The sequence below is a fragment of the Lepeophtheirus salmonis genome, chromosome 4 (assembly GCF_016086655.4).
Source record: "Lepeophtheirus salmonis chromosome 4, UVic_Lsal_1.4, whole genome shotgun sequence".
Lineage (NCBI taxonomy): Eukaryota > Metazoa > Arthropoda > Copepoda > Siphonostomatoida > Caligidae > Lepeophtheirus > Lepeophtheirus salmonis.
Genome location: NC_052134.2, coordinates 21,140,125 through 21,167,409, shown reverse-complemented (window position 1 = coordinate 21,167,409; position 27,285 = coordinate 21,140,125). Strand labels below are relative to the sequence as shown.

The 27,285-nt window shown below is 33.1% G+C and overlaps 3 protein-coding genes and 2 long non-coding RNA genes across 11 annotated transcripts; 2 read left to right on the top strand and 3 right to left on the bottom strand.

The window, feature by feature from the left end:
- Positions 1-45: 45 nt before the first annotated feature.
- PolD1 (DNA polymerase delta) lies at positions 46-9,614 on the top strand. Its single transcript, XM_040709798.2, has 6 exons — positions 46-202; positions 2,672-4,531; positions 4,994-5,337; positions 5,807-6,024; positions 6,546-6,931; positions 8,980-9,614. The coding sequence occupies exons 2-6, from the start codon at positions 2,675-2,677 to the stop codon at positions 9,475-9,477; spliced, it is 3,303 nt and encodes a 1,100-aa protein (XP_040565732.1). The 5' UTR covers positions 46-202; positions 2,672-2,674; the 3' UTR covers positions 9,478-9,614.
- LOC121115689 (uncharacterized) lies at positions 209-2,556 on the bottom strand. The gene is made up of 4 exons (XM_040709802.2): positions 2,381-2,556; positions 2,166-2,322; positions 1,873-2,098; positions 209-539 (listed from the first exon to the last, which is right to left on the bottom strand). The coding sequence occupies exons 1-4, from the start codon at positions 2,394-2,396 to the stop codon at positions 315-317; spliced, it is 624 nt and encodes a 207-aa protein (XP_040565736.1). The 5' UTR covers positions 2,397-2,556; the 3' UTR covers positions 209-314.
- LOC121115688 (cytosolic 10-formyltetrahydrofolate dehydrogenase) lies at positions 9,521-15,556 on the bottom strand. 5 transcript variants are annotated; one of them, XM_040709801.2, is made up of 3 exons: positions 15,300-15,556; positions 10,406-12,471; positions 9,521-10,349 (listed from the first exon to the last, which is right to left on the bottom strand). In XM_040709801.2, exons 2-3 carry the CDS (start codon positions 12,446-12,448, stop codon positions 9,618-9,620), a joined length of 2,775 nt encoding a protein of 924 aa, XP_040565735.1. In that variant the 5' UTR covers positions 12,449-12,471; positions 15,300-15,556; the 3' UTR covers positions 9,521-9,617. The 5 variants fall into 5 exon arrangements, with proteins under 5 accessions (XP_040565735.1, XP_071743806.1, XP_071743807.1 ...); XM_071887705.1 differs by having other exon boundaries at positions 10,406-12,488; positions 15,300-15,413; XM_071887706.1 differs by lacking the exon at positions 15,300-15,556 and adding an exon at positions 12,529-13,628.
- A 2,626-nt stretch (positions 15,557-18,182) lies between these two features.
- LOC139905057 (uncharacterized) lies at positions 18,183-19,357 on the top strand. Its single transcript, XR_011779526.1, has 3 exons — positions 18,183-18,847; positions 18,901-19,040; positions 19,103-19,357. It is a non-coding gene; the product is annotated as an uncharacterized lncRNA (long non-coding RNA).
- Positions 19,358-23,616: 4,259 nt separating this feature from the next.
- Positions 23,617-26,392, bottom strand: LOC121115690 (uncharacterized). Of its 3 annotated transcripts, none has more exons than XR_011779705.1 (3): positions 25,996-26,392; positions 25,787-25,937; positions 23,617-25,706 (listed from the first exon to the last, which is right to left on the bottom strand). It is a non-coding gene; the product is annotated as an uncharacterized lncRNA (long non-coding RNA). The 3 variants fall into 3 exon arrangements; XR_011779706.1 differs by having other exon boundaries at positions 25,799-25,937; positions 25,996-26,125; XR_011779707.1 differs by having other exon boundaries at positions 25,807-25,937; positions 25,996-26,125.
- Positions 26,393-27,285: the final 893 nt, after the last annotated feature.

Genomic DNA, 27,285 nt, shown 5'->3' with positions numbered 1-27,285 from the left:
GCTAGGTAAATTGAATTTCATATATTATATCAACAAAACCTCCTTTATTATTTTATACTCACGTACGCTATTGACGTCAATATATTTGATTTTGTCTGCTCGCAGCTTAGGAACTTCTATAATAAGAAATTTATAGAAAGAAAAACCCGGGAAGTGAGACTGATCATAATTATTCTAATAATTATTAATTGAGAATTTATATGTGAGTTCAATTTTTAAATATTACGCATATAAAGATTTTTAATCTGATTATGTTACTAATTACATGTATTCATTATTTTTATTTATTATTAATTGTCATTGAGAGTTTACTTTTAACTGTCTATCATTAATGAGTAAATCGTATGGAGTTCCGGATCCGACGAGGACATCCTTTTAGTTTCATTATTTTTTTGATGCTGTTTTAGAAAGGAGTGCGTAAATCCAAGGATTTTGATTGTTCTTTGCCATCGCCGTAGTTCTAGACTTGGTAGTTGGGATCTTATAGAATTGTAGATATTCGAGGACTCTAAACTTCTCCTCCTTTCGTGTTCATTAATCTAAATTACAAAATATCATGGGATAATGAGTCCATTTTTTTTCTTTATATACGTGGCCCGTCATTATAAAAGCAAATATTAATTATTTTTCTCAAAATTGAGCCTGGATTACATTTGTTATCAATTCTCCTACGAATAATTATCATCCATTTCTAACAAGTAATTATTCTTATTTATCCCTTGGGACTGCTGTAAATTGCATTTAAAGTAATGAAAATACATTGATAGATTTTATGGTTGAAAGGGCCTCAATCCGAGACAACATGATTACCTTAAATCAAATGAACTATAGTTAACATTATTGGGTATTTTAAGTCATTCCACAAATTTGAAAACAATATTGACTCTTAATAGTATTTCTATGAAATATTGGGTTTTATATATGTATATATGAAGTAAAAAATATAATGGGATTTTCTTCCTTTCTTGATTTAAAAAAAAAAGTTTTTATATTGACGTTCCCACACCCCACAAATGAATGAATGCTTTTAAATAAAGAATTGTGAGTTCATCATGTTATACAGATAATTTAATATTCCATAGATGACCGACCCATTACTAAATTGTTGTAATTTTCGACATCTTAAAAAATGAAAATTACTAATGGATAATTATAATTGTTCTATGACACATTAGAAAGTTCAAATACCCACAGTTACATTATTCATAAATACAAAATAAAGAACTAATTTTAATTTACCAATATATAATGAAATGTAAAAATTATAAGTTGTACTATCTGCTTGTACTTAATCGCATATATAATATATATTATAATTTGTATAAACAGACTGTACAACTTACAATTTGTGTACATAATAACCATTGCTGTGAATAATTAAATTTTATACATCGATTATATCAAAATCCTGCCGGTGAAAAATGTACCAGTTTTTTATATTGAATATGTATTAAGAAAAATATATATATATGACCGGTCATGATGATCAAGGTTTAAAGTATATGACTGATCACAAGTGCATTTTCGCTGATCGATGTCCGTCCGTTATTTGCAACGCTGGATAACGGTTTATTTAATTACATCATCCGTCATTTTCCTAACCAAATATTTATTACTGTTATCATTTCATTTTGGTCTATTAAAATTACGCTTTTATTATGTACTTACTAGTAATATCATTGTGGGCATTTGAACTCAATAATGTGCCATAGAATACGTCTTATCAATTAGTAATTTTCATACTAAAAGTGAAATATTACACTAACAAAATATTGGCCATCCATGGAATACTCAATTATTGCATTTTATATTTTTCATCTTATTGTCAAGGTATTAACTTGAACACGACATTTTGATCTTGGTCCTACTTACGTGAAATTGTATTCTTGCTTGTGAAGGGGTTGGGGATACTTCAAGGTCCTCCCAGTAATTTTGTACTTGCCGTAGCCGTTTCTTCCGACCTGACAATTTTCTTCTTGGGTTGAACAAACTCAGAGCCTTATTTGCACCCAAATTGTGAACGAGCCCATCCATGATTGAGACAGAAGTGACACTTGGGGATCGGGGTTTCAATATACCCTTTCTTGGCGTCAATTCTCTGAAAAGGTGGATATTTATTAAATATGGTCATTCGTATTAATTATGGGAGTTGATCGGCCGATCACCTTTCATTTATCACAGGAGAAGTCTTATAGTCTGACGATGATGATAATGAAATCGAAGATCCACTTTTGATTGATTTAGTCTCTTTTGTCCCCCTACCTGACTCAAATACTCTCTTTTCTTCTTTTTTGATTACATCTTCTGCAATAGTATGTTGACCTTTTTTTTGTAATAATGTCAATTTATTCGTTAGTAAAGTATAATGTTGATTACTTACTGTAACAAATTCCCATTATTATTTGCACACAGTAAAATATCAAGTACTCAGAGTCAATGTAAACGACATGAAAAGAGTTTCTTTTTTTAGAAACAAGATATTTTTTTTTTTTGGAGAGATTATCGTTATATATTATTTTGTATAATCCTCCATCATAAGTCGATATAATCAAACATGATTACTTAAAGCAAAGCATGACCTTATAAAAAATACTTTTTTAGACATTCTTAAAGCTTCTAGAATAATTCACAAAACGAAAATCAATTATTGTTTTTTTCTCTCTATTTTTAGATTATGTCAGGTCGTGGTTCCAAGAACAGAGGTGGGCCTCCAACCAAAAAGACAAAAACTGTTCTTGATGAGGAGGATGACTTCCCCAATGATACCTTTGATGAACAAATGATGGAAGAAGCAATGCTTGAGTTGGAAGATGAAATAAATTTGGATCTTGACAACCCTACAGAGGATAAATATGACAAGGATATAAGCTCAAAGTTATCTGGGAAACGAAATTGGAGACGCCCTGAGCCATTACCATTTAATCCCAAAGAAAAAAAATTGATTTTTCAACAAATTGATATCGACTACTATGTGGGTTTTCATTGTGAAGGTATGCCTGGGGCGTCGGATGGACCAGTGCCTATAATGCGAATGTATGGTGTGAATGACGAAGGAAATTCTATCTGTTGTCATATTCATGGATTTCATCCCTATTTTTATGTGACTGCCCCTTCTGATTTTACTAGAAATCATTTGCCAAACTTTCGCACTTCTCTAAATGCTGCAGTGATCAGTGATATGAAGTCCAACAGCCGAAATATTAATAACGCAGTCCTCAATGTTGAACTCGTTCAAAAGTCAACTATTTATGGCTTTCAGGACAATAAAATGATCCCTTTCATTAAGATAACATTAGCTTTACCTCAGTTAATCGCCCCCTCAAAGCGATTGTTGGAAAGAGGAGAAGTGAATTGTCCTGGAATCAATTCTACAAGTTATAGGGTTTTTGAAGCTAATATAGATTTCGAAATTCGTTTCATGGCAGATACGAATGTAGTGGGCTGCAATTGGATTGAACTTCCTAAAAACACTTATCGCCTGCGCGACAAAAGCTCCAAACTTTCACGTTGTCAAATAGAGGTGGACATTGCTTGGGATAAGTTTATCAGTCATGAACCCGAAGGCAATTGGGCAAGAGTTGCTCCATTTAGAATACTTAGCTTCGATATCGAATGTGCCGGACGAAAAGGTATATTTCCCGAAGCAATTGTTGATCCTGTCATTCAGATTGCAAATATGGTCATCATACAAGGAGAGAAGGAACCTTTTATACGAAACATTTTAGCTCTTGACACTTGTGATGAAATTGTAGGATCTGATGTCATTTGTTTCCAAAAAGAATCCCAGCTACTAGAGGCATGGGCCCAATTTATGAGAGAAGCGGATCCGGATATAATTACGGGGTATAACATTAACAATTTCGATTTCCCTTATTTGCTTGATCGGGCCAAGCATTTAAATGCTCGCCATTTTAATTTGCTTGGACGAGTCATTAATTCAAAATCCACTATTAAGAAAACGATGCTTCAAAGCAAGCAAATGGGAAAAAGAGAAAATAAGTCTATTAACATCGAAGGTCGAGTTCAATTTGACCTTTTTCTCATTTTGATTCGAGATTACAAATTAAGAAGCTATACACTTAATGCAGTCTCTTACCATTTTCTTCAAGAGCAAAAGGAAGATGTTCATCATTCTGTGATAACGGATTTGCAAAAGGGAACTTCATCTACTCGCCGTAGACTTGCAGTCTATTGTCTCAAAGATGCCCTTCTACCCCTTCAGCTTTTACAGAAGCTAATGTGTGTTATTAATTATATGGAAATGGCTCGCGTAACCGGAGTTCCTTTTTCCTATCTTCAAACTCGTGGGCAGCAAATTAAAGTTGTGTCACAACTCATTCGCCAAGCCATGGTGAAAGATCTTCTTATTCCGACATATCAATCTCAGCAGAGTGACGATTTCTTCGAAGGTGCAACTGTTATTGAACCAAAAAGAGGATATTATGATAAACCTATTGCTACTTTGGATTTTTCGTCACTGTATCCGTCTATAATGATGGCCCACAATCTCTGTTATACGACATTACTTCAGGTACTAACTGCATTACTTGTCTACTATTTATCAGGGATGAGGCAAAGTACACTAAAAAAAACCAACCATAGTTATTCACAAAAATTAAATTTTTTGGAAACAAATTTCAAAAATCTATAGCTATCCACAAAAAAGTGAATTTTTTGGAAAAAAAATTTCTCTCCACACAACACTAATCCAACAAATAAAAAATATTTTGGTTTTAAAACAGTACTTATGTTTCATGAATACTTCAGTATAAGGAGAGGCGTTATCCCTTGAGGGGTCCCTTTTTTTTCAGTAGTAATATTAATTGGCCCTATTAATGTTAAGTCATCCATATTCACTCCAATCAGACTCCCTCTCCACAATAACACAATTGTGATGACGGCATTGTTAAGTACTAAATATGATCCCTCTACTTGCGCCCGTCCCTGCTATGATAAACTAAGGTAACTTTATTTCATTTGTATATTTTTATAGCCTGGAAGTATTGATAAATTCAATTTAAACGGAGATGAATATATAAGGACACCCTCTGGAAATCTATTTGTTAAATCAAGTAAAAGAAAGGGTCTTCTTCCAGAAATTTTAAACTCTCTTCTGACTGCTCGAAAGAAGGCAAAAACCGATCTAAAAAAAGAAACTGACCCTTTTAAAAGACAGGTACTGGATGGCCGACAATTAGCTCTTAAAATAAGTGCCAATTCTGTTTATGGCTTCACTGGTGCACAAGTTGGAAAGTTGCCTTGTCTAGAAATATCCCAGAGCGTAACTTCTTTTGGGCGGCTCATGATAGAACAAACGCGAAATGAAGTTGAAAAAACGTAATTTTTGTTTATACAATTATTCAGTGGTTCCTAACCAGGGCTCAGTCAGATATTAGATAAATAGGAAATTTGTTTCAGCGTATTTTATATATCGCTAGATTTAAGAAATGCTATAGGGTTCCGCAGTGATGAAAAGTTTGGGAATCACTACTCTAATTGACTGTGCATTATTATTAACTAATTACTAGTGTTAGATTCAAATGTATTCTGTGTCGATCGAGTAAGAGTTTTTGAGGATTTCCACATAACATGTAATGTGGTTTCTACTTTGTAATGCATCAACTCTCCTTTTAGTTAAAAGTAGCTTTTGTACTTTTTTACTATCTTTCAAGTAATTTAATGGATTATTTCTCGAATATTTCAAATTTTGATGATGATTCGAGTTCGATGATTACGCGAATCCAACACTAGTAACTACTGAGTATTATTATAAATTAACTAATATAAATTAATATCGTATTTTTAGTTACACTAAAGAAAATGGCTATGAGTTTGACGCAGTTGTAATATACGGAGACACAGATTCAGTGATGGTTAAATTTGGCGTATCTACAGTGGCTGAAGCTATGAAACTAGGAGAAGAAGCTGCTAAGAAAGTCTCAGAATCTTTTATTAAGCCTATCAAATTGGAATTTGAAAAAGTATATTTCCCATATTTACTCATCAACAAAAAAAGATATGCTGGTAATTAATTATAGTTAATAGAAATATTGCAGGGCAACAGAGAAACAGTCTATTCAATTTCATATTCGATTCTAGAAGTACTAGATAGCGAATCTAAAATTTTTTTTTTTTTTCGTATCTGGAAATATAGTGCTTGATAATTTTTAATTTGAATTTTTTGAGTATCTATCCTTTGAGCCAACATTTGAATATATGAAAAAAATCAATAATTTAAATAAAAATGAATACCTTCTTTGGAAAATGTTATGTTGGTTTTGAGTATGTGCTCATAATTTAAATGTATTCAATTGTTTCCACGCTAATGATATTCATTTTTAAGCATAAATAAGGAAGGTTTCATTTGCAAAAGACTATTTGTGGTTATGAACGGTATGGTTCAGCAGCCATATCGAGAATTATCAGCATCAAGTACAAACAGAATTGAATATGGAATTCAAAATATTTTTAAACAAATGTGTAATTTGTTGACATGTGTTAGTTACTATTTGAAATTTTTATGCACTTCAAAAATCTTTTTCTAGGTCTTTACTTCACCAATCCGGATAAATATGACAAAATGGATTGTAAAGGAATTGAAACAGTGCGACGGGACAATTGTACATTAGTTGCTAAATTAATGAACGAATGTCTAGAGAAATTGCTCATTGATCGTGACCCAGATGGTGCTGTTGCATATGCCAAGACAAAAATCGCAGACTTACTTTGTAATAGAGTAGATATTTCTAACCTCGTCATCACCAAAGAATTGACAAAAACAGATAAAGACTATACTGCTAAACAGGCTCATGTAGAGCTAGCAAATAAAATGAGGAAACGAGATGCTGGAAGTGCACCGAAACTTGGGGATCGTGTCCCTTATGTTATCATTGCTGCATCCAAAGGAACTCCAGCCTACATGAAAGCAGAGGTATGGATATAGCTCACATTATAATTACACTAGGTAACAACATTTTTGGCCCTGGTCTCTGGAAGCCATATTCATCATTGTTATTTATGTCTTGGAACACAAAAAGGACCATTAAAATATAGTTTTGCCTTTAAAGTTGAATTATCAACTGTCCACTTATCCCTGGATATGTTTGCTTTTTACATGAAGCGTATGGGGACTTATTATTATTATTATTTTTGTGGGTCCAGTCAATTTTCATTCAACTTAACACATGAATACCGGGATTTCCCTGGTAGTTCGACTTTTTACAACAGTATTATAAATATGTTCTATATTTCTTGTAACTCCGCATTAATCATAGAACCGAACTAAAAATAACATTTTTATCGAATCACAACACAATATGACTAATTAGTATAAGGAAAACTTTTTTCAGCAAGAAATATTTAAAAAATGGACATAACTTATAATTTTAATTTAAAAGTTTTTCCCATTGTTTCTCTCTTTCAATAAAACGTTTTTCTGAAGGGTATACAAAGCATTGCACGACGATTTAAATGTGTATAAACCCTCAAAAGAATATTCATAAACAAATAAAAACATTGTTTTACCCAAGTATTTTTCATTTAAATGACAAAAAAGTAGTTTAATGTGTGGCAAGAACTCTTACTACATGACATTAATGAGTTAAAATCAAGATCTACTCATAAATAAGGAAATAGAAAAATCAAAAATTCATTGAGCTATAAATAAAAAGATCTAAAATAAACAAGAATTAAAATGTATTTTAGATATAAGTACTTAGATTTTGGTTTTTGTCAGAATATTAAGAAACGACAAATGCCTTTTTTTGGAAATCAAAACAGGGGTCCTTCTACACTTTAGAGCTTTAAAAAAATCATGTTGTATTGTATAATTACTATTCAGAGCCATATTTCGGCTTGAAAGAACCATATTATAAATAAACATCAAAGTCAATAACAATTGATAAAAAATTGCAGGATTTGAAATGTAAATTATTTATTAAGTTATCTTGATTACAGTTCCTACAGAATGTCTTTAACTATTAAAAAAATCGAGTTAAATGAATTTTATCTTATTTGGAAGCTAATATCTCTTTCATTTTTTTTTTTTTTCAATAACTACTTCATACCATAGCTAAAATTAAAGAATTCACCATATATTACATTCAAAAAAAGATCTACTTTGATTGATTTTCTTATGCTTACTTCGTAATTTTCTCATTGAATATTTAATAAATAACTATTGTAAGGTTGCGTTATAAAAGCTCCGAAATTAAGTACAGTTAAACCTGTATAAGAGGAATTCCTCAGTTTTAGTAAAAATGTTTCACTTTTCTTAAGTGAAGCAAAGAATCCAATTTTTTGATTACTTAAGTAAATTGGAGACCTGCACAATTTGCTATATAGTTCAAATCATATTTATTTCCTCAATGGGCGGATTGTCAAACATATTATTTATTGAACGAATATGCTTCCAACATTATAATAGAATAGGCAAACGCCTCTGGAAATTATAAGGATTTTTTTGTATCGTGTTGATTTTATGGGAAGTAGTAGTTTGTGGAGTAAAATATTTGTCCCTTTAAGCAAATTTAGCTCTGACCGGATTTGCTATTGTCATGATCTGAATGTTTAATTAAATCAATCCCTACCTGATAAGTGATAATAATTAATTCTGAGGAGAGGGCCAGTTTTAGCTTGAGTAGGGCTTGGAACAAAGATAAATATGCGGGGTATTTTCTTACGTTCCTTTTTAAAATTATGAATTTAATTTCGAATCAAATTTTTTTGTAGAAACTAATATGTGCGGCCTTTCAGATTTTTCTTTCTTTTTAAATGACAATTTTTTTATAGAAGGAAATGCAGTTAGAATTTTCCCCCAATACCCAGTTAATAAATCTATTATTTGCAGGGCCTTTATTGAAGTGTGGGCCCATTGTGGCTGTATAGGTTACCGTGGCCAGTGTCAAAAATGCTGCTACTTAGTGATATTAATATATTTTTCATTTTAACTTGTACATTAATCATATAAATATTATATAGGATCCAATCTACGTCCTCGAAAACAATATCCCAATTGACACAGAGTATTATTTGACCAATATGATCAGCAAACCGTTACTACGCATATTTGAACCTATATTAGGTGAAGGAAAGGCTGAATCCGTACTTCTTAAAGGAGATCATACAAGAACTAAAACCGTCGTCACCTCTAAAATAGGTGCCTTGGCAGCTTTCACCAAAAAGAAATCTACTTGCATAGGTTGCAAAGTTCCTTTACCCAAAGATGATGACTCAGTTTGTGGTTATTGCGAACCCAAAAAAGGTCTACTTTACATCAAGGAAATGAAAAACTTTTCGCAGTTGGAAACACGATTTTCTCAGTTATGGACTCAATGCCAAAGATGTCAGGGCTCATTGCATGAAGAGGTTCTCTGCTCAAGTCGAGATTGTCCCATCTTTTATATGCGGAAAAAGGTTCAGTTGAGTCTCAATGATCAAAGTAAGGTTTTGAATAGGTTTGGGGCTCCGTCGTGGTGATAGGAGATATTAATAAATAAATAAAAAATAGATGAACTACACCTTAGTGTACATTTTCATTTTATTAATAAAAAAATTGTTTAAATTTTTAGATAAAAAAAATATTAAGAGAAATAAAATAGGTATGACAGACAAAATTATTAAAATCCTTTAGAACCTTCTTTACCATGCTCAATTGTAACAGTTTTTGTTTTGAGGTATTCATTGAGTGCTTCTTGTCCTAAATCCTTTCCAAATCCAGATCTTTTAAATCCCCCAAACGGAGCTGCGACGTCTGTTTTATTATAAGTATTAATAAAACAAGTTCCTGCTTCTATTAAACGAGAGACATAGAGCGCTTTATTTATGTCTTCAGTAAAAACTCCTGAAGCCAAGCCGTACTCAGTGTCATTTGCACGAGAAATGACCTCATCTATATTCCCAGGGTCAAATTTTGATACAATCATTATAGGACCAAAGGACTCTTCATCTGCAATATACATATCATCCTCAACATCTGCAAAGATTGTTGGCTCCATGTAAAGTCCGTTTGGGATTCCTTCAAATTTCTTCCCACCTAATAATAGCCTTGCACCCTCATTTATACCTCTTTCACAATATTCCAGCAGCTTTTTCATGTGAGCCTCGTGATTTTGTGGCCCATGAGACGTTGACCTATCTAGGGGATCCCCAATTTTTATTTTTTTAGTTTCTTTAATAACTTTTTCTAAGAACGCATCATAAATGGAAGCTTCGACAAATATCCTTCCTGCGGCGATACAGTTTTCTCCTTTGTTAAAGAATACTCCACCCATAGCTTGTTTTACTGCTTTGTCTAAATCACAGTCAGCAAAAATAATCAAAGGACTTTTACCTCCCAATTCCAGTGAGACCTGAAATCAATTATGAATAATTCATATGTGCATTAATAATATTTAATTTATTAAACCTTTTTTAGATTAGACTCAGCCGCGCTCTTCATAATAACATGCCCTATCGCAGTGCTTCCAGTGAACCCCAATTTACGTACTAATGGATGATCTGCCAAAGCCTGTCCTGTGATACGTCCGTCTCCGGTGACGATATTTATTACACCTGGAGGAATACCTGCTTTGTGGGATAATTCTGCGAATTTCAAAGCAGTGAGGGGACAAACAAAAGCCGGCTTAATCACTACAGTGTTTCCAGCTGCAAGACAAGCCGCCATTTTCCAACTTAGCATCATTAAAGGATAATTCCAAGGAGTAACAAGACCACACACACCCACTGGCTCTTTTACTGTAAAAGTTGTAACAAAATTTGGCCTGGATGCTGACGTGGGGATCGTAGATCCTTGAATTTTATCAGTCCAACCCGCAAAATATCTCCATGTGTCGATACTCATTCCTATATGTGTTTTTAGAGCTAAAGTATAAACAGCTCCTGAGTCAATGGATTCTATGGTTGCTAATTCCTCCTTATGTTCTTCCATCAAGTCTGCTAGTTTAAATAGAAGCTGGCCTCTTTCTCTGGCACTCATTTTACTCCATTCTCCCTCATAAAATGCTGTATGTGCTGCTTTTACGGCTTTATCGACGTCTCTTTTTGATCCGTTCACAAAATGACAAATTACAGAGCCATCATGAGGATTATAGGTGGGAGAAAGTTCAGTGTTATCTATGGAATCCACAAATTCTCCATTGATGAATAATTGGGTAGGAAATGAAACTTCCATTTTATTAATATTAATTTGGTGTGGAGTAAACACAAGGGGCTTAGTCTGACCACCTCCCCTCTTTGAAATGGCAAGGGTTTTCTTAAAATCCTTAAACGTTGTAGCCATAAAAACATCTTCATTTGTCATTGATACACCCATCGTGTCTTTGATTTCTTCTATAAGACGAACAACATCCATAGAACCAGCTCCAGCATCGAAAAAGTCTGTATCATCCGTTACATCTTTTTTTATAATACTTGTCCATATGCTCTTTAATTCAGGAAAAAAAGCCTCTTCATCGGGAGTAAATACAAAGACTTCTTCCTCAACGTCTCCATCTCGAGTTTCAAATAGCTGGTTAGCCTTGATAAACTTTCCTGCCCTAGACGCCATTTTTACATTCACACACTTTCCATCAGAGCCAGAAATGAGGAGTCCATCTTCATGAGCAATGCCTTCTTTATTATTTGAGAGAGTAACAACTCCCAATGGATCCGGTCTCTTTTTACGTCTCCATAGTTGTGATCCAAATAATTTTGTTTCTTTACCGTCAATGAGTGTCCATGCACCTGGAACAGAATCACAACCTCGAATGAAGTTGTGTATTTCCCTAGCAGAACTATCAATAGGGATACGTGTTGTCTCAGGCTTATTTAATTGTGGATCATATGTGGCTCCTTCTTCCGTCTGTGGGATACAAGGAGCACATCCAGAAGCGATGAGATTAACAGCTTCTACCATACCACGGATACCTTCAGGGTACATAAAATTATTGTACAGAGAATCAATTGTATCATTATCATAGACAGGAGTGGATCTCTGCAATAAGATTGGCCCTGTATCCAATCCATCATCAGGATAAAATATAGAGAATCCAGCTTTTTTATCTCCATCAATAAGAGTCCACCCTATAGCAGATGCACCTCTATGCTTGGGTAATATTGAGGGATGGTAGCAAATGGATTGGTACTTTGGATATTGGATTATATTCATTGGAATAAATTGGGAGCAATAGGGCATCACATTCAAGTCTGCCTTAATGGAAGTATAGCCCTTTAGAACGGATGGAATCGTTTCTCCTGTAGCTTTTTTTCTCCAGGCTTTGAATTTAAAAACAGGAACACCTTCAGATGATGCATGAATAGCTACGGGATCCTCTCGACCATTCTTATCATCTGGTACTGTAAAAACTCCAACAATTTCATGCCCATTATTTTTAATTCCTTTGAAAACTTCCACTGCAAATGAGGATTGTCCGATAATAGCCACACGGATAGGAGGAATTCTCATGGACATGTTGCGGATCCAAGTGAAATAACCTAAAAAGAAAATAATTCTAAGAATAATATTTTATGGTCCATCATTGTAGCAAGTACTTTTTTTTTAAATGGAAAAAGGGAATGTTTTAATGATTGAGTCTCCATTATGAGGACTCTGCGTTTGTATAATACATTAATTCTCATATTAAATAAATTATTGCAAGGAGTGAATCATCGCTCCAGTGATGAAAAGGTTGGGAATTACTGCTGTAATAATGATTATTGAGACCAGGGTACATAATACAAACTTTAATAGTCTAAAATAAGTACATGTTGAATGGGATAGGAGCTGCTGCCAGACCATTATTGCGAAATGTAAGGAACGAACACCTAGCCACCTAAGAACTGAATGGTTATTAAATCCCTCAAGACCTCCGTAACAAGTGCCTGGACTTTTCACAACACATGTGTGTCAACTACCGAGCCATAAATGGCTCGAAAACATTTTTCTTCTTATATTTTTTCTAAGGAAATAATTAATAATATTATCATATGTTTGTATATCTATTTTCTTGTTATTTGTTATAGAAAGAAACTGACATAAATAGTGAATAACAATAAAAAATCACTTATGCGCTACACAGCAAGCAGACAAACAAAAATATATTCACCACGGCCACAAAAATACCTTAAGTATTTTGTTGTCCGCCTTGATTCCCTAGTCTCTTTTGATAGGTCCTGGCTATTTCAAAATATATAATTTTTTATAAATAAACGAAGTACTTATGTTACGTTTTCAAAAGGACAGGAATACAATTTCTTCTTGATCCATCGTCGTATCATATATTGCCCATCTTATTATTTACAAGAAGAAGTTTTGGCTATCATATATAAATACAAATGTATAGCTGGGATTTTAATAGCATATCAATTATAATATAATCGAATAAAATACTATGTAAGATTTTCATATTATGAAACGTAATATATATGTAATTTATTTTTAAAAATTCTGGAAAAATAAATTAACAATAATAGTCAGGGAGTACATACTAAAGGGATAAATAGCAGTTGCAGTGATTGGCTAATTAGAGAATGATTTCTGGCCTTTTTTTCATTAATATTATCACAAATAATAAACTATTGAATATCACAATGGGGCAAACTAATAAAAGGATACCGAACCAACTGTAGTGTTAGATCTGTCTAAAAAGACTGCCGTCCTATCAGTCTAGCCCTAATACAATTTCTCAGTCCTAGGACCGGTCCCTATCGGTCTTTAGTAGAAACTACTAGAGCTAAAATTACATAGTTAGTACTAACTACGTCATTTGAATAGCCGAAGTTACATCATAATTCATAGCCACTTTCAAAAAGACAAGATATCTAGCTGTGGGAGATTTGTGACTAAAATGTATTATTATCAAAGAACGTATATAAATATTTTTATATATATTCTTTGATCGATTATTATACGTTCTAGCTATCATTAATTATATTCTTCATTCCTGGCTATGAGTGAAGAAAATAAAAGATAGCTAGGATCGTAGGACTAAAAGACTGATGTCCTTAGGACCGTTGAATGGTAAAGAAGATTGGACTGATTAAAAAAAGACTGAAAGGGGCGGGGAAAACACCGATAAGGCGATTAGCCCTAAGACTGATCCAACAACTACCCTAACTGTCTATAAATTTTTATCTCTCAATTGCCTTGTTGTATTACATAAGTATATTACCCTAAAATGTATTAAAATATGTTATTACATCGTTATACAATCTTATTTCTATGTTGTAAATAAAAAATAACCATTAGAATGGAAAGAATAAGATTTTTTTTTCCTGTAATTATCCTACTTTTTTCATACCTAATTGATAAAAAAATAAATTACAAATCTTGCCATTTTTAGGTGTTTTAGTAGATATTACCTTGATTAAATTAAAATATCCTATCCCTGCAAATATAATAGTTCCTTTATTGTCTAAATTACGCAAATTGGAGTACATTATGAGGTAATAACAATTTTTTAATACATATTCAGGAACGTCTGTAGGAATTGGGGGCTGGAGGGGATGTAACTCCGCCCCCCCCCAATTTAATCCTGCGGACGCCCTTGATATTAGGGTTTGATATATAACGAAGTTAATAGAGAGGTATATTTTTGATAGGCAGTGAAGGTTTAAGTAATTCTGAATGCACCGGCTGGGCTGTTGGGGTTTTTGACAATTTGTCTAATTTATAAATATAAAAATTGACAAAACATTTTTTTAAAAGAGACTAAAAACTTTTCCTTAAATGTTAGATTTAAAGTTTTTTTTTAAATAAGAATAAATTTGAAGGAATAACAATTTTTTATTGATTTTTTTTCTCACATAATTATGAATTTATTATTTTTTTTTGGAAAGGGGAAATTTTTTATTGTGATAATTATAAAAAAAAACCAAAAGTGGGGGGCTAATGGCTAATTTAATTTTACGTCAACAACTGTGGATTTTTGAAATTTATTTCTGAAAAAAAATAATTTTTTGAGAGTGGTTATGGATTTTGAAAATTTTTTTGCAAAAAATTTAATTTTTTATAAATAGCCTTGCATTTTTGATTTTTTTTTTCCAAAAAATTTAATTTTTAAATTTTTTTAGAGAAATTTAATTTGGATTTAAATTCCAAAAACCAATCCCCACTTCCCCCACCCCCCAAAAAAAATCTAGGGAAATTTTTTGCCCCTATGGTAATATTAATGCAAAGAAAAGTATTTCTCTCATGAAATGCGGTTGTTTAGGGCTTTTTGCAAAATGGTGGTCATTCCCAACAATGCTGATGTCAGAGGAAAACGCTCTATATGGGGAAGTCCTACAATTTGAAAGTACTTAAAAAAAATAGAATGTCTCACCTATTGAAAATAATATTTTATCAGCTCTCTGGGGAAACAGTTGCTCAAACTGTTAAAAATAAACTAATTTCATATGCACTATGATGGATACATTGAAGGAGCAAATGTGGCAATAATATATTTTGGGAAAATGACACCGAAACCGGTTCTCCCTCTCTCTCTCTGCATGTTTTTATTGATAATCGGTTCTATTTTTCATATGAGCACTTGAGAAAAAAAACAATAACATGTTTGCAACATTAATAGGACGTAGTATCATATGTTTCATTTATGGGTCTCATTATATTTAGAATTTTACAAATAAGATCTCTCATTTAACAAAATCTGTTTGAGTATTGAATATTATGAGGTGTGTCGACATAAAAAAAATCTTGAACAAAGATCAATATAAGGATAAAATTTGTCCATTTTTTTTAGTTTATACTCTAAACTAGTGCTAGTAGCCGGCATTGCTCAGAGTTATTAGGCGTCAATGAACAGACAAATGTTCGCTTTAATAAGACATATTTGCTGTAATAAAGTCGAAGATAACTCCACAACAAATCCTCAGTATTACTCTCCGTTTTCATGAGCACGCTCACATATCTTGTAAGCAAAGCTTTAGAGAAGCACGCTCATTTGAGCGCCACTCCGAGTGACATTCAAAAGGTTAGACCATCATGTAATCCAGCTTGCTAGAAATTTTGAATCTGATGTATTGTACCAACTGCTGGGCAAGACAGGCAGATTTTGACAAACCACTCATAGTCTATGACGTCATTATTGCTATAATTTTTAATTTAATGTATTGTACCGACTGCTGAGCAGGAAAGACAGATTTTGACAAAACACGCAACCACTCATCTACTATGACGTCAATATTAAAAGCGTGGTGGAAGTCACACATCAGTCGTTCACGAGTTATGGCATAACCTTGTATTTCTATTAACCTTGCCTCTTATGACATCACATCAAAAAATAGAGAGATAAAGAATGATTTTAAAAATTGCAAGAATAGACGGTTGAAGTTATATCTTAAGATTAGGTAGAAACTTTTTTTCCATACAGTATCTATGACTCTCTACTGTTTTCGTTTGGCGAATTTGCCTTTCATGTAGCTTGTCAATTTAAGAAGACTCAGAGACACCGCCAGCTCCTTTGTGTATTAGAGATTACGTTGGAAGACAAATCTTTATTTTTTGTAAACGAATTTTCCCTTCCAAAATACGATTTTCTTATATTTTTATGAATTAAATGGACATAAGATATCAAAATCACACGCAAGCATAAGCTCAAAAACTTGAGAAACTTTCATAATAGCTCAAGCTAATTCTGAGGCTTAACTGGATGATATGACACGAATCCTCGTATATGCATGTCTCCTAAGATAGTTGTTCCCAAAAAATTTTATGCCAAAGGCATGCCAAAATACAAATAAATATTTCTTGACACACCTATTTTTATAAAACCAATCATTTGGGTTATTATTAGCTATTGCAAATATTGTATTGCTGTAATAAATCGTATAACATTGGAAGTCGTCTTTTTTACGGCCAAAGATAAGCATGGGAAGATCGGTACTCTCCTCCTAAGAAACAAATGCTTTCACAAGGTTCTTTCCATACCATTGGGCCCAAAGAACCGGCAGTCCCTTTCTCGGAAGATACCCTGGATTTTATTGAGAAGAACCCTCAGTAGGCTTCAAACTTCAAGGTTCCATTTTTAAATTCTTCACGCAATAATTTGTTGGGATCTCTGCAGAGGTGGAGAAATGGATGGGTTAAATCGGAAGTTGGGACAGCTCAATAATGGTCTACAAAGATAATGCTTGATTTTTCAGACGGAAAAGAGGGCAAATGGACTACAGGCAACATAAGTTTTATGGGATCTCCAAGAGGCAGTTATTGAATTCGGAATTTATTAAGTTCTTGAGTGTTATCGCAGATGAAGGATATATATATTCCAAAATGAATTAAATGAAATAAAGTATATAAATAATTGAATTTGTATTTTTTCGTTCCAACTCGGGCTTTAGATATTTTTTGGCCTTTGTTCTTGTTCTTAGAAAAATAATAATATATATATTGTTCAAAATGTGTAAAACGTAAAATAAATAACAGAGTGATGTCATAGAAAAAGTGAAATCTTGCAAAAAGTATTAAAAATAATGACCAATGCTATTTTTGCGTTTTGCTACTTGTTTTAAAGCTTTATGAGAACCTTGTGTCAGAATAACATCTAAGTAATCATTGCTTCTTTTGAGAAACATTCTGGTAGTACTTGAATAGTATGACTAGAGTTGGTATCTTTATGCGGAAAAAAAGAGCACGAGGAGAAGGCGGGAGCGATACATATGGTACTCCTTAATTAAGGCTCTTGTTAATATGAGCTGTCTGTAATATAATTTTGGGGGGAGAAATGAATTACTGTTCTAGAACATTTATAATAGCATTAATGTAGGGAAACTATTTTAATTATATTTAAATTCAAAAATATATTTATTTTATTATGCATTTTTAAAACAATTTACACGAAAGATAGTTGCGTATGTTTAATTCAGAGGGAGAAGTTTACATAACGACGACTTATTAAATAATGAAAAGAAGAAAAAGGAGAAAGAGCTCACGCAACAACTGTTTCTCCTTTTCAAAATTTTTAAAGGGTGCTAGGTCAATTTATTCCGAGTAAATGGCTTCCGTGGCTTTTCATTCGTAGAAATTTCATTCTTTGTCAATTTATTCCCGGTAAAATTCCTTGTCAGACATTTCATTCCCACTTTCAATAGTGATATTTAGTGACTTCATACGGTTTCAATCCAGAGCTGAACTTAAAGAAGGCGAGAGTAAGTGATCATGGAGAAGGGCCCGAGCAAAGTTGCTTATTATTAAGGGTGATAATTTTGGTAAGAATAGAAAAGCGTGCGAGGAGAAAAGAAGAATTACTTATGGCATCATTGATTAAATAATATACATCTTCTTCTATCAATCATGAACGTTATCATTCCCGCCTTTATTATTCAATATTAATATAATATGAGATGGTGATAGTCGATAGAGAACTGAATATAATCCCCAAAATGACGTCGCCTTCTGTCTGGATTTATGAAAATGGAGGCCCAGGAATTTGGAAAATACTTACCGGATGAGAAACAGATGGTTTGTCGGATTTGTCGATATAAATGTGCCTTTAGTCCCCTGTCTAGAATTACACGCCACTCATTATCTTCATCTCATAACAAGAGTATGGATATTCATCTATAAAATCAATTTGACGATGAATACATCAAGTCAGACTTTAACTTTGATCTCACAACGATGCTTATTGCATGTAATATAACCTTATCCATTGCTAATCATCTACGTTCAAAAAATGTATGGAGAAATACAAGGGTAAACATATTGGTTCCCGAGGAACCATCATTAAATTAATGGAGGATGTTGGTACTGATGTCATATATAGAAATACATATAAAAATGTTTTGAGTCATCCACACCAAATGATGATCAAGTTATCAGTAAAAAGTATTTACGAATATCGAAATGGAACTCTGAATTTTGTAATATCTCACAGTAAGTATTCAATTTTTTTTTAAGTCTAACCATAAAATATGATTCTATTTTAGCTAAACATATCAAGAATTATGATAAACAACTCAGTAAAGGGCAAAAACAACTGCTTAAATGGTCACAACAACGGGGGTAGTAGCTTTGGATGGTTTGCAACTAGTTTGTCTGAGACTACTTACTTCGCTTTAAGACTTGGGTATGATAATTAGGGTTTCCAATATTACATAGTCAATAAATATTACTTTTTTATCACTAAAGGCTTAGCTATGGTTGATGGGCTCCAAGAAATGGTGTTCAGAAAACTCATAAAAGGCAAAAATAACTGTTTAAATGGTCACAACAACGAGGGTAGTTACATTGGGTGTTGCATTATAATTAACAATTGTGTATATCCATCATGATAATAGTATGTTGTTATATAAGCATACCTAAATAACGGGGAAAAATCTTTTTTGATGCTCTTAATAGGGAGTAATATCGCCGGACATTACTACATAATTAGATTTTGTTCTAAATCTTTACGATGAATTTATTTATAAAATTGATTTATTAGTATATTTATTGTCTAATTTTATGATTTTGACATTTACTTTATTATTAATAATTAGTTAGATCTCATCGGTAGAGATATATCTATCCTGTGCACAATTGTATATAGCAACTTCCACATGAAGAAGAGGGGGGATTATCTTTTTGATTAAACTCCACGTCTCGCTTGTGTATTGCAACCTAAAGTTATGACATATTTAAATGAATTCCGATGTTAAAACAAGAAAAAATTATCTGGATCAATCTATTATTTCAATATTCTGTATTTATAATTTATTATTATTAATAGTTATATGATTTTAATTGTTTAATTTTGTATATTTAACTTAAATGTTTAATGGTTTATTTTTTAGTATGTTGATTATATTTAATTAAAGCCTTCTTTTTAAACTTTGAGCTTCAAATATATTTCAAATACTCTACTTTGTCGTTTCATTAGCTATTATTCTGAGAATAAGGTTCATAATGAATTACAATTTCATGGAGTGTGACGTTTTCAAATCTACTGTAACGGATAAAAAACGTCGAAGTCAATTATACGTAGTATATCTTCATTAAACATTTTGCTAATAAATACATTCGTTATACCCTCAAAAATCATAATAAAGCAGGCAGATGATAATCACATCAGTATTTTAAACAATGATACCATATGTCTTTTTTTCCCCCTCCTCCTTGCACGCGTTTTTCTCTACAATATTATCAACTATACTTATTATTTACGTAGATCTGAACTGTGAGATGAGGAAAGGAAGAGAAAAAAGGGTGATGAAATTGATGAGAGGGAGTAGAAGTAGTGATAGACGATCGTAAGAAAGAGTAATGACGGGATTTACTTGTACTTCCATATGTATGAACAATATCCACAGATCGGTTTCTACTCCGTCTCACTATTAAATATTCATAATTACATCATTTCTAATCAATAAACACAATAAATCTTTCATATCCGTCTCCCATTTATGACTAGTCATTACTCATCTCCAATGACGACTGCCCAGGCCTCCATGTACAGTCCTACACAAAAACTACTAACTAGTTTTGCCCCTATGACGTCACTAAATATCCCTCTTCAAAGTAGGAATGAAATGTCCGGGGATGACTGGGAATTAAACTAACTGTTACGTTTTTAGAGGTAGTTTTTTCATTACAAACTACTCCACTCTATGTATGACTAAGTGGCAAGGCTATCCTAGATACAGATAATGGAGAGTCGTAATTTACTATCAGCCTACGTTGAATGCTTTGATGAAAATTTGTATCTTCCAAGATCCAACGAGGCATTTTGAATGTTTTCATTTTTTAGTAATGCTTGAAATCCCATTGAAGGATCTTATGGCCAGATGAGGGCTCCCGGAGGGATTTTCCTCTCGTTTTATCAATAAAACTAGATGAAGCCAAAACTATGTATACCTATCCTTTAATTCTGATTTCATGTTCGCCATGAAATTGTCCTAAATAAATCAAACATAGTTATATCCATGATTAATTTCTTTAAAAATTTTAAGTTGGGACTACTAATCTTTAATTAATTCTATAATTCCCATTGAAATCACCACCACTAGTGAGGCAATAAGTATTTCCATGATGCGAATGTATAATAATTTGATATAAAGTTGAGTCTCTCTCACTCGGACCATAAGTGTTGATTAAAAATAATCTTGAAGTTGCATAAAGTAATTAAGATCTAATGCAACTCACTTTTTCTGTAGAATTATTAACATAAATTGGAAAATTCAACAATCATTAAACGAAAGTAAGGACTCCAGGTTTTATGCCAGATTCAGTGTAGAAATAGCAAAAACAATTTGGGAAACAAGAAGTACAATTTTAATCACACGAAGAGGAAACCAAGGTTAAAAGAAATACAAGGTTAGACCATCATGTAATGGGGCTTGATAGAATTTTCAGTTTGATGTTGTACTGTACCTACTGCTGGGCAAAATAGACAGATAATATTTGACTTTATGGTCATTCGTCTTTTCATAAGAGCGGTTCTGACTTTACACGACTTTCGTTCACGGATATTGAGTGAAACTATGGGATCAATTCCTGAATTTTTACTTGAAATCACCAAGCCTTGTTGATGTAATAATTTTTTTTTAAAGTATGAATATATCATAAGATATATACGCAAAGCTCTCGGGAATATCACTTATTTCCAGAAGAAACAATTATTACTTAACTATTAATGCTGACATATTACAGAACTTTTTCCTTATGGCGTCTTCATTTGTAGTACATTTACGTCGATAGATTTCAGTAAATTAATTATTGATTACCGGGTGGCCCATTGAAATCTGAACACTTACTAATTTAATAATTAATTAAGGTTGAGTATTTGAATTTTATCCATATTTCGATTTATTAAATCATAAACAATTAGTTACAAAACCAAACAAACCTGAATTCTCAAGCTTACGTATAAGTCGACAAAATGCCACTTGAACGTGATGGACGAATTTCTATTCGCGCAGTCCAAGCAGTTGGACGCTTCCGGGACCAATGTCTACGCCGTCAGATGAAAAAGGCTAAACTGGAGTAGTTAAAGAAAACAGCACTGACCTATCCCCTCAAGTCCATGAGGACCCATACACGAGATCTCGGGATTTTGCACCAGACTGTTCAGAGAGCTATAAAAAATACGTAGATAGAGCCTTGTGCGGATGGAGAGGCCACATTTGACATCAGTAATGAAAGAAACTCATGTCCTCCGTTGCATGACTCTTTGGAATGAGTAATAAATGAGTCTTTCGAACTTTTTACAGACACTTTTGGCCCCCTACATCCCTGATACCAACCCCCTTGACTGCAACTTTTGGGTGCATGTCAAAGGGAAGGTCTTTAATGTCCTTCATAAAAACACCGAGACCCTCAAAGCCACTTTCAGCCAGCACTGGAAGGCCATGACAGAGGACTACACCCGTAACGGTTACAAGGGCTTCCACTACCGCCTGGAAGCCATCATTGCATAATGATTAAGACAGCTCATATACACAGCTATTTATAGGATTAACTTTGTTAAAATTTTATTGTTAATTAATAAATTATAACTTGTTTAAAATTCAAAGTGCTCAGATTTTAATGGACCACTCGGTATCTATGTCTATTATTCCAAATTATTGTAATCATGACACTCTAAATAATTTTTGTCAGTTCAAATTTTTAAATATGTATATGTTTTATGTGGCTGTAGAACCTGTTTTCATAGTAAATTTCCCTTTTCTAATTTTTAGTCGTGGATATTATGTCGTATTCAAGCTAGACTTTGTACATCTTGTACCTTGTTCTAGCATACTCTAAGCAATGCTATAAAACAAAGTTATAATGCTTATAGCTTTAAACTCTAGCAGTAGTGTTGGATCGATCTAAAAATATATACAGACTCAACAGTTCTTTAATCCAGTCTTGATTACATTTGCTAGTCCTAGGAGAGATTCTTATCAGGTCTTTTAGTATTATGTCATTTCAGCTGTTGAAATCTTCATTTATAATTAGTGAAATAAATTGTCTCTATTTTTTAGCTGTTATTTTTTGGAATCCTTAGTCTGGAGAATAGATTTTCATTTTCTAATCTGTTGTCATTAGTATTTAACTCCTGAATAGCAAAATGCATTCAATTATATTCAAACCCTGATTAAATATTCTTGTTTGCTCATAAAAGATGAAGAGTAACCTTGATGATTTGTGGTAGGGTCACAATTTTAAGTCATTGTTGTACTCAGAGTAGAATTGAGGATCAACATCGGAGTAATTCCTGACTATTTCATTACTAGATACAGAGACGGAGTGGGATCTGTGCTTATTCCCTTCATCTCATAGCTGTTCGTAGCTAATTCAATCAAACGTCATGACAGCTAAGCTGCTCTCCTTCAAAACAATCTTCAAATTGTCAGGGTGACCAAATTCACTTTCGGATTTTTTCTTTTCATATAGTGGCAGATCATATAATTTTCAACTGTGCTTATAAATGCAAGTCCTTGATGTAGAATAAAGGATTGCCTATATAGCTGCTTGAAAAGTTATGACGGATAAGTTGTTCTCCTCCAAAACATTTTTTAAACTGTCAGGGTTACCAAGCTATTTTTACAATTTACAAATAGATTAGTGTAGGAGACAGTCCCTTTTTTTTTTTACAAAATTTAGCTAGATTCGGCTAATCATGTTTGTATGCAATTCTTAGATATATAAATTAGATAAAAATATGTTAATAAATATGCAAATTTTAAATTAAATTATATTTATTTAACGAATTAGGAAATTGCAATATCATATTTTGAGAATTTTTTTCCATCTAATTTATCAAAAATTTAAATAAGACTACTGATTATATTAGTTTCATTACAATTTAAATACAGGGTGGGCAGCAAAACCTGGACTCAAGAGATGGATTTTGAAATAAATCACTAATTTTACATTTTCCATGATAGGCAAAAAAATAATCTTGACAAAACATGTTGACAAAGTTTTTGCAAAACTTTTTTGAACCAATATGGTCACCTTTATTATCAATCACAGCTTGAAGGCCATGCAGGAGTTGATTACAAACTCCTCTCATATGGTGTCCCATGTAGCCACTATGGAGGACTTCAGAGAGTCCACATTCGGTGTGAGGTCCTGTTGGGTTCCCTCTCCAAAGTGCCCCGCATAGAAAATCCCAGTGGGTACAAGTCTGGTGAGGAAGGGGCCATATCTCTTTGGACCAGAATCGAACCATGTTATTTGCACAAAACTTTTGGCATTTGGTAGATGTTTAAGAGGGGGAGCCGTCCAGGTGCACACGTAATTACCCTCCGGGTAGTTGTTCTTCAGTCATAGAAAGATGACGTATCTAAGCACGTTATAGTAGGCCTCCCGGCTGATTTTCTGTCCAGTCTTGAAAAATGACAGATGTATCTTCTTTCCATCAGTGGTCGCAACGCCGAAGATAATTGTTTGGGCCGGATATTTGGTGTGGTAAACACCTTGGACCTAATCTTTTGTTTCAACACGCCAGCAGTCGTTCCGACAGTTGTGGAATTGATCAACTTTAAAAATCTTCCTGCCCCATATGCCTTGTTCCATGTGGGGGTTTCTTCCACTTTTATAGCCTCCTGGCTTTCATGCCCTCTGTCAGAAGGGGGTGTGGGAGTCCTTGTAAAAGAAACTAATCCCAATTTGTGCTTTGTAGGCCTTCCAATGGTCCTAGGAGCCACAAAAAAGTCGTTGGCGAGGCTACTCATCGACTTTGAAGGATCCTCCTTTATATTCTTCTCAAAACAAGAATTTCGTATCCTCTTTAAATTATGCCCTCTACTTCCTTTCAAACTGGAGATGTCTTTTCCATTTTTTTTTCCTCCTAGAACACTTAATAATGTCTGTAATCTTCATCACATCAACTTTATCATCTAGGAGATCTGAGATGTGCTGCCTTCTTGCTTGTTGCTCGCTCAAGATGTTGAAATGACTAAATGATTAGTGTAGTTTTTTTATGTAAAAAGAATTGCGGAAACAAAATATAAAAAAATAATCACTAAACCTTTTCATAGTAATGAAAAAATAAACATTAATTAACAGTCCAATTTTTTTTGCCCTACCCTTTACATAATATCAGTGCATAAATATTAATCTTGGTTTCGAGTCAAAATGTTAGAGTTTTGTGTCGAGTCTAGTTCATGTTTGGACAATATGTCAAGTTTTTACTGTCCTTTTGAGTAATACTAGAAATTTGACGAATTATTACTCAAATATTTTGAGTGCGTTCACAAAATTAGTAATTGAGGAGGAGAAATGATTCTTTTAATTTTAATCTAAAGATGATATCATCCGAAGGGTTCACAACATTATTACTAGTTGTGATGTGTCAAAAGTCGAATTTACGATTCGAGTAGTAATGAAGTTATGAACACTCGAGTTTAAAAAAAGAAAATGATATTAAAATTGAGTATTTTCATGAGGAGTCAAATTTGTCTTTACATTTTTAAGGATTAATGGAGTATTATTCATGATGAAATAATCGTGACGTATCACTAATTATTATTAAAGTAAATATTTGTTAGCTGTAAAGACATCAATCACTCTAGTGGAGAAAATGTCCTACGAGGGTCACTTTTTATCAGACAAACTTTCATCAGTTATCTTCGATACGCCCATTTCTTTTAATACTTCATCCTAAAGAAATTTCCATCCAACGGGCCAATCAAAATTCCGGTCATTGACCTCCCTCGATGATCTCTGGTCTCATCTGGTACAACGAAAATATCATTTTCTTCCACCTCTTCTTTTATTCTATTTCAAACTCCTAGACATACTTCCCCAACCACGACCCATCGACCTGGAGAAGTTTTTTCAGTATATTTTTCAATAAACTTGGAGAAATTGGTATGATCCAAAACATTTTAAGGGATATTACACTACACAAAAAACCTTGCTACATCCAAATTGAATAATGTGCCGTTTAATTCTCCTTCGTCTCCTTGAATCTTGTGTTTCTTGAAGACTTTTAAGTTGTTGATATGATGGGAGGTTTTGGAGAGGGGAATTACTTGCCAAAAATAACGAGAAACTGCAAAAATATCAAGATATACTTTTATTTTTCAAATCATAACTCCACACATGAGTACCTCTGTTGTTAGAAACCCATGAAAAAAGGCACGTTTTCTTCGGCATGATGCACGTGAGAGAGCAGTAAGGGGAAGTTTCTTTGATGATGATTAGTACAATACTGAGGAAAAGTTGTTGAGAAGATGCAAGGGCACCTATGTTATTCCTTTTTTTTTTATATAATCTCTTTCTAGCCATCCAATTTGCTCTTTTTCAGATTCCAACAAGCCTAATTATTCTTTATCTCCTCCAAAACATTTTTCAAATTGTCAGGGTTACCATTTTGATTTTCGGTTTCTTTTTTTAGCATACCCATTCTACACTGGATTTTCATCATTGTTCGTGAAGTTGTTGCTTGTAAGCGTTCCGTTGAATTGTTTTTTTTTAGAGTTTAGCACTCGACCGTTTTTAGCGTTCTGTTCAACGTTCAATTCATAAAGTAGAAAAAACAAATTGGGGTTACAAGCTATATGTAACGCTGAATCGGTAAGTTCAGCTATATTCCATTGTAGCAAATTTGGAACTATCCAGACAAATCCTAGTTTCTAGAACTTTATCAAATGAACTAATAAATTAGCTTTGGTTCATTTGGTTCAAATAGGGTTTTAGTAATTATGACTCCTGCTTCTACTTGTAAGGTTAATTGACAATAAAGATTTTAACTTTAGATAATTTCATATGTTACAATTTATACTTATTTGGTTCTAAACAAAATAAAAAAAAACCTACTTCAATACAGTCGATCCAATTTAGCATTACAATACTTTGCTAAAATAACAATATTAACAGACCAGATACAGTCCTGCTTTCAAAGTGAGATAACGTAGGGTTTTTCAATAAGGGGTGTTATTTTGAGTAGCTCGCTATTTCGGTAGATGTCACTTTTGAAGCTCTAATTTGTTTTTCATTTGACAGGTACAAACTACCCCATTAATAAAAATGGAACGATACGCGCATCAAAAACGCATTGAATTTATTATAATTCACCCAAAAAATGAGTAAAACCTGGCAGAGATTTTTCGTGAAACTAAAATATTTTTAGGTTGTCGTGAAGCACCTTGTTTAGTGCATCTGAGGATCGCAAAACCCAAGATTTATTTTTGAAGAGCCTCTGCATCCTCAATGTGTAACTGTTTGGTACGGTTTATGATCCGTCGTGGACTTAACTTATTCGAAAATGAGGCTGGTGATAAATTGCGCTATCGAGAGATGATTATGATTTTTTTTTGGCTGGAATTAGATGATATTGATCTAGACAACGTTTACTTTCAACAAGATGGCGCTACGTGCTACACAAGCAACGAAACCAT

Coding starts and splice junctions, on each gene's coding strand:
- LOC121115689 (XM_040709802.2), bottom strand. Junction 2,099..2,165: donor TCTCCTGTGATAAATGAAAG/GTGATCGGCCGA, acceptor CCACCTTTTCAG/AGAATTGACGCCAAGAAAGG. Junction 540..1,872: donor AAGCAAGAATACAATTTCAC/GTAAGTAGGACC, acceptor TTTGTAATTTAG/ATTAATGAACACGAAAGGAG.
- PolD1 (XM_040709798.2), top strand. CDS start 2,675: ATGTCAGGTCGTGGTTCCAAGAACAGAGGTGGGCCTCCAACCAAAAAG. Junction 5,338..5,806: donor CGAAATGAAGTTGAAAAAAC/GTAATTTTTGTT, acceptor TCGTATTTTTAG/TTACACTAAAGAAAATGGCT. Junction 6,025..6,545: donor CAACAAAAAAAGATATGCTG/GTAATTAATTAT, acceptor ATCTTTTTCTAG/GTCTTTACTTCACCAATCCG.
- LOC121115688 (XM_040709800.2), bottom strand. CDS start 12,775: ATGGTCTGGCAGCAGCTCCTATCCCATTCAACAT. Junction 12,472..12,741: donor GCTCCTATCCCATTCAACAT/GTACTTATTTTA, acceptor TTTTCTTTTTAG/GTTATTTCACTTGGATCCGC. Junction 10,350..10,405: donor CTGAGTCTAATCTAAAAAAG/GTTTAATAAATT, acceptor AATTGATTTCAG/GTCTCACTGGAATTGGGAGG.